General features: G+C 47.3%; 1 protein-coding gene across 1 annotated transcript; it reads right to left on the bottom strand.

Annotated features, from left to right (window-relative positions):
• Nucleotides 1–3,026: 3,026 nt before the first annotated feature.
• Trs20 (trafficking protein particle complex subunit 2) lies at nucleotides 3,027–6,666 on the bottom strand. The gene is made up of 4 exons (XM_037215642.1): nucleotides 6,375–6,666; nucleotides 3,835–3,930; nucleotides 3,390–3,527; nucleotides 3,027–3,197 (listed from the first exon to the last, which is right to left on the bottom strand). The coding sequence occupies exons 1-4, from the start codon at nucleotides 6,462–6,464 to the stop codon at nucleotides 3,099–3,101; spliced, it is 423 nt and encodes a 140-aa protein (XP_037071537.1). The 5' UTR covers nucleotides 6,465–6,666; the 3' UTR covers nucleotides 3,027–3,098.
• Between the last annotated feature and the right edge of the window lie 363 nt (nucleotides 6,667–7,029).

Raw genomic sequence — 7,029 nt, 5'->3', positions numbered from 1 at the left:
TCAGAATGGATAAATGAAGCAAATTGCATTAAAAAGTTTGACCATGCCCGCCCGCAGCCTCGAAAGCAAGGACGATGGCCTGGGCTACAGCTTCCGAAAAACCGAACTTCAGCCACTGCAATACCACCAGGCGGCGGGCGCCGAGTTAATCTGTCTTTTGGGCGAGTCGATAGTCACAGAAACGCGAAAAATAACAATTCTACCTTTACTCTCCCAGTTCAACCACCAGATTCCAGCCCCACTTCGCGGTGGTTTAAAGGTTAGTCCGTTCTTATCATAAGTCTAAAAATCGCATTTTGAAATGCACGCCCAGACTGCCTTGATTGAAGTGTAAGATTTCGTGCTATGAAGCGTTCAAAGATACTTCTTTCAGAAGCGTCATCATTTGCGTCCATCCGTCAACCACAACTCAATACTAATCGCTGAACCGACGCCGCGCGGCCTACGGAGACTGCAACGCCTGGTGTCAAGGTCTTTGTTTCTAAAATTGTCTAGTGCGCATGCTCAAAATTATGTCACATAACTTGTATTACTTATCGATTACATTGTGTAGAGGCAATTATTTCAGGAACGCCATCATTTTTGTCCACCGGTGGGCCAAGGCTAAAAGTCAGCCGCTGGGCTAACGCTCCGCAGACTACGGAGACTGCAACGCCTGGTGTCGAATTTTTCGTTACTAAAATGTGTGAGCGCATATGTTAAAAAAACACGTTACGTAAATAGCATCACTAATCGATTCCGATTGAATGGTGAGCATTTCCGGACAAAGATAGTTTGGCCATGTTAACAAACATTGTTGACCACTCGATCTGCGATCAAATTTTCATTCCCAAATTGGAATCAAACATCAATCAAATCTACCTTCGCGGTGTTCTTAATGTCTGTGAAACTCAGATAAGCAATTCTGACAAAACTTCTGAATTCTATCGGTTTAGAAAGAGTACATGTACCATCGTAAGTCACATAATGAAGGCCTGTCTGTCATATGTTCCTTATCTCGATCCTGCTCCCGTCCGCCTTCGGGAGCAGTAAACCATTGTAAATTAAGAGTGCCGGTGATTTATTCCATTCGGTCGTTCAACGTCTGATTTCTGCAGTGTGTTGAGTTTAAAATAAAACAGAATAGATATCACGGTAGCTTCCAGTTTTTGTCCTGGTTACAAGGTAACAATAACAATAAAACAAAGAAGCCGTGACCCTTGTTAGCAAGTAAGCTATATCTAGGAATTTTAGGGGGCTCACCAAGAGGAGCTTTTGTCCACCCTGTGCTCTCCCTTGACAAGGCTATGGCTACGCCCCTGCCTACACGCAAAAGTAGATCAAGTCGCCTACGTTGAATGATGGGCAATGCAATGTCCGTTGGGCCAATCTATACATAAGGCATGCACCTTCCCGGAGGCTAATTTTCTACGGTGATATGGTGTAAGGGAAGATAATTCGGAAAAAGGTACTGTTACAGGCGATCAACACATGTTTCACACACCAATTAGTAGTAATGCTGATCCAGAAATATGCAACAAACCAGCCATACGATCAGTTCGCAATCAGTCACGCGGGAGACAACCGGGCCAGGGCAGTGGCCACCGACGGTGGACGGGAGTAGGGCTCAGGTAAGGAATATATGACAGACAGGCCTTCATTATGTGGCTTGGTTTTTAAAATCAATCTCCAGTTGCATGGCTTTTGACACCCTGTTGTTGGCAATTTCAAGCCTCCGAATTTGTTTCCGCCCAAAATGCTGCAACAAGTCTCATCTATTGAGAAGCAGCCAGGGAAATGAGGGCGCAGGAAAAATCCTTCGCACCGTGAGCCATCGATTCACTTTCAAAATTCTCGCCCGTCTATGACCAGGCCGTATTTGGCACCTACCCTGTGGAGGCAAATACCTCCTCAATGACCCAAAATGCCCACCCGCACGTGGAATTTCGCCTCCCCAGGAAATACGATGCTGACATGTTGACATGGACGACTAATGTTAGGAGGCTGGATAGCCTGATATACCGAATTCCATAGATAAGTCGAACAGGCAACAATGTGCACCTGTGAGAAACAGCTCTAGATGCATATCTAACATAAGAGTCATGACATTTGAATAAAGAGCGATAACAAACTCCATCTTTACCCCCCCCCCCCCCCCCGGTCATCGGGCTTGCATTCCAGTACACCCTGAGCTTGCCCCCCCCCCCCACTTTTTGAAACGTTCCTACGCCTGTGTCGCGTGAAACAGGCTCAAAACGACGCGGCTCGATGCGAGCAACTGGATTTCGCTGAGAAGCGCACGCATCAAAATCAGACCAAGTTTTAAATAACGCACGTTTACATTCTAAATGTATTCTTTAAATGTATACAATATGTCATCAGGGAATAAACACAAACAGTACTTCGTTTAAAGCAAAACAGACAAATATGTAACACCGAGTTTATCCGCCTGAGTTTTCCGAACACAGACACGGGAGGAAGTTTAAGAACGTCTGTCAGTTTTGTTTGAAAGCGACCAGGAACGGTAACACATGGCCTGAACGATGATAACACAAATGCGACTATTCCTCAATAAAATTCACACAAATCACCACGTTCACAGCGGGAAGGACAGGTGTTTATCTCCTTGACGCAAAAGGCACAATCCTATAAATCTGACCGAATGGCGCACAGCACACTGGCATCCTAGGAAACATCCAAACACCTTCCGTCACGAAAGGCTTCACCCTGGCCAAACCCGCGTCATCATTTGTCCTAGACACTGCATCGATAGGTGTTTGCGTTAGATCATTCACTGTCCGGCAAGAGATGTCCTTCGATGCATAGATTCACTACGTCATCCTGTCGAACTGGAGCCGCTAGCTTCAACGAAACAGCCCGCCCAGCACTGCACGGCAGACACATTGACAATGGGTCTGTTAGCAGCGCGGCACTAACGGAGTCTCGCTATCTTGGTGCCATGTCACACCCCATCCCCCCCCCCACCTCCCGCCCCCAGCCCCTTCTGGTCGCCACGGCTGGCATCGTGGCAGACGGGACCGGTGCTACTCCCCCCCCCATCCCCTCCCCCTCGACTCCAGGCGACTGGACAGCTGGAAACAGAGGCAGCCAGGGAACTATCAGCTGGTCAGGTACTTCCGTCCGTAGAGCTGGGCCTTCTTGTCGAAGGCAGAACTCTTAATGGGCGTGTTGTTCTCATAAAATGGGTTCATCGAGTGCTGGAACAAACGGTCACGAAAAATGGGTAGATGAATACGCTTCTACTCAAATTATGTTGAAAATGGGATGGTGCAGCACGTGTGCAACCCAATACGGACGCAATAACCACTTCATCCGCCTAGATACTGTGTCAACAGCTCACTAACCAGTAAAATAATACATAACATTAATTTAATTGATAAAACTCGTACCTTAATATACGTTTCATACATCTCAAGGAAGAAATTCTTGATCCCATCTTCGTTTTTGACGTCGTGCAGCAGAACGAACCGCATGCGAGAGGCAGTCACAAATGCCGACACAAACCATTCGTTGAACTTGTCCACGACCTGCCGGAGACGCGGAAGCCCCCATCCCACATGTTTGCATTCATTGAGCATCTACCATTACCATGCCTTTCAAAGGCCTGTATCATAACTGACACCCAGGCAGGCCAATGCAATATTAACATGATTACAAGAACATTGCTGAATGCTACAAAGTCAGACAACACATTCTGATATAACACAAGCAAGGGAATTGCTACAGGCTTGACACCGCTTGACCACTTATCAAATACAAACTTTGAAGAAAAAAAGCACCTGGGGTTGAAATATCATGGATACTGTTTAAGCACTTATGTGTTAAGATGCTCACCTTCAAGTACATTGATGAAGTATTCCACATCTGTTCATCAACCAAATCCAGTGCTGCATGGGCGATGAACTGGCTCAGATGTCTGTGATCTTCCTTCTGAAACAGTTGGAATTAGAAGCAGACCTTAAAAGAAACCCAAGGCCTTTTGGAGGTACGCCAACTCAAGACTACGCACAACATGCAGGGTAGAAGGCATTATTGACGATGACGGAGTGTTGATCAGCAGTAACGAAGGGAAGGCCAATGTCCTCTGTACATTATTCGCCAGTGTTTTCACGGACGAAGGGACTAGCGCCATGCCTGTGTTGCTGTGCAGCCTTACTGGACCGTTTCTGGACGGCGTGGACATCTCTAAACAGGCAGTGGCAAAGAAATTAAATGCTCCGAAGACCTCGAGCGCCACTGGGCCAAACGATGTCCATCCAAGGCTTCTTCGCAAGTCCGCAGATGTCCTGGCAGCACCCCTCATCGTGCTTTTCCGGAAATCTTTAGCATCTGGAAGGCTCCCCTGGAGTGGAAGCCTGGCGAGGTAGTCCTGATCTTCAAGAAGGGCAACCGACAATCCCCAGCGAGCTACCGCCCAGTGAGCCTTACTGCCATTCCCTCCAAGATACTTGAAACTTTCGTCCGTGATGTCTTACTTAATCACTTCTCGGAGTCTGGACTTCTTCATGCAGCCCAGCATGGCTTTCTCCCTAGGCGGTCCTGTATCACCCAGCTGTTAGAGGTCATGGAGGATTGGAGCGCCGCGGTAGTGGATGGAGAGCCGGTGGACGTGGCGTACCTGGACTGGACTTCAGCAGAGCCTTTGATTTTGTGCCTCACAACCGTCTGCTCTCCAAGCTTTATGCTTACGGTGTGAGAGGTAATTTGCTACGCTGGAATGGGGCTTTTCTTACCCACCGGATGCAGAGAGTGCTGGTCCAAGGCTCGAAGTCGGACTGGACCGATGTCGTCAGCGGCATCCCGCAAGGATTAGTACTTGGACCAACGCTGCTCATAATTTTCGTGAATGATCTGCCAGAACAAGTGCAAAGCGTGGCTAAGATGTTTGCGGATGACGCCAAGGTCTACTGTCATGTCCCGAGGCCCCTGACTAACTCACCTCCGCGGGCTGACCTCGACGCCCAGGCCAGGTGGTCAAAGGAGTGGCTGCTCCCCTTTAGTGCAGCGAAGTGCAAAATAATGCACATCGGGAACTGCAACCCGGGGCTGATCTACTTCTTGGACGGCGCAGAAATCGTGGTCGAGTCTACCGAGAAGGACCTCGGGATCTTCGTGGATTATCGGCTCCAGTTGCACGTGCAGACGACGGAAGTAATCTCCAAGGCCAACAAGATGCTGGGGGTCGTGAGGCGGTCTTTTGCCAACATCGATGTTCGCACGTTGCCATTGCTCTGTAAGATCTTAGTACGTCGGTGCTTGAGCCGGGCAACGTCATCTGAGGCCCGTTCGTCAAACTGGACCGGAAGGGCTGGAACGGGCTCAGCGACGAGCTGGTCCCCGGCCACGGTACCCAGCTGGTCTATGAAGTGAGGCACCAGCCACACCCTGAGAGGCTCAGACTCCTTCAGTTGCACCTGCTGTACTATCTACTATCATCGTCATAGGGGAGACATGGCAACAGTGTACCAGCTGTTTCACAGAGGTATGCCACTGTGGGAAGAGGAGTTCCTGACAAAGCACAACTAGGAGATGACAAGAGGACATCAATGGAAGCTCAGAAAACCTGGAGCTAGGACTCTCGTCCATTGTAACTCATTCAGCACACCAGTTGTCAACGATTGGAACACTTTTCCACACCCTGTCACCTTGTCGACCTCAGTTGAACAGTTCAAGTCTAGGCTTGATATGAGCTGGGCTGACATCATGTATGACATCCCACACTGAATCTTCCCATAATTTGAGACTGGTTACCAGACCCGGAGCCTGACAAGACCGGAACTTACAGGCCTAGTGGTCCTTTATAATTCCTGATCACCATTAGGTGAGGTAAGGTATAATTATTTTGACATATCTTTTTTAAAAATTGCCACATTAAAGAAGTAATATGCTTCCATGCTGATGAGGCCTTCACAACCAATATGAGCCATTTGTAATGTAAAAGTCATAAGCAGAGCTTCATACAGGCAAAGGTTTGCAAAGCACATTTAAATACATAAAATTGAAGAGGAATGTAATGAACTTCAGTTCACATTGCACAGGGACTTTGATGGGTAGTTTGTGGGTGATATGGTCAGAACAAGGGATGGTGAATGGCTGGCTCCAATATGATAAAGCCAATTATTTCAGATGCCTAGTTAACAAAGGCATTATGAATGAGCTACCACTCAAGAAATGACCAAACATATGCTATGGTATGGGCTTCACAAAGCTAAAACCCAGGATGAGCATTTCTATTAGTCTCTGATGATAGGAGGTATTTAGAACAATTAGTTTGACCGAAGTATTAACATCTCTTTCATCCACCAAAACTACAAAATCATCCTTCAATTAACATAAAACTGCATGCATAGTTTGGCCGCTAGGTTGGTACGTACCTTCGGTTCTTTGGTGGGTGGCGATATTTCCATTTCAAAAATCGGATTATCTTTGTCTCCAACAATAGCAAAATAATAGTTTCCTGACATGACTGGAATGCTACCAGTCAGCACTGTATTGAAATCTTAACAATACTCCTCATGCAAGGTGAGCTTTTCCGTATACCTTCCGGCCTAACACAAGCAACCGCAATCCTCCAGACGACCCCTAGGCGCTGGGCCTCGCCTGTTTATTTGCCTTGGATCTTGCCCCACGCACGGTGATCTTCCGGCAACAAACTTTCTTCGGCAGCATATCCTCGAAAATATTTAGTACGAATACTCACCAAGAGGGGAACAGTATTTCTGTAGGTTTAGGAAAAATCGGTACTAAATACTGTTCCTCTCTTAGAACATATTCGTACTAAATATCCTCGTGGATGTGTTGGCTCGCGTGAAAGGCAGGCATTAGAACACATAGGGTGAAATGTAATGGAAATTTGGGTTGCCATGTTTCACGCTCAAACCAGAAGCAGACGTACATGCTGATGCGCCAAGACAGCAGTAGTAGCATTGTTCCGCGGAGAAAAACCAGGAGAATGGAAATATAGCTGGGTTGATATTTCGGCGACATGCCTGAGCGAAACAATAGCAGAAGCCTATTGTTACACCAACC

Source organism: Pollicipes pollicipes, unplaced genomic scaffold (genome assembly GCF_011947565.3).
Source record: "Pollicipes pollicipes isolate AB1234 unplaced genomic scaffold, Ppol_2.1 Scaffold_3447;HRSCAF=4054_pilon_pilon_pilon, whole genome shotgun sequence".
Taxonomy (NCBI): Eukaryota; Metazoa; Arthropoda; class Thecostraca; order Pollicipedomorpha; family Pollicipedidae; genus Pollicipes; species Pollicipes pollicipes.
The sequence above is the reverse complement of the archived record's forward strand: the minus strand, read 5'-3'. Positions and strand labels throughout refer to the sequence as shown.

What these genes read in the sequence shown, in the direction of transcription:
- Trs20 (XM_037215642.1), bottom strand. Translation starts at nt 6,464, where the DNA reads ATGTCAGGAAACTATTATTTTGCTATTGTTGGAGACAAAGATAATCCG. An exon ending in CTTCATCAATGTACTTGAAG is followed by an intron (nt 3,528 to 3,834) that starts GTGAGCATCTTA and finishes CGTCTCCGGCAG; the next exon opens with GTCGTGGACAAGTTCAACGA. An exon ending in TGTATGAAACGTATATTAAG is followed by an intron (nt 3,198 to 3,389) that starts GTACGAGTTTTA and finishes CGTTTGTTCCAG; the next exon opens with CACTCGATGAACCCATTTTA.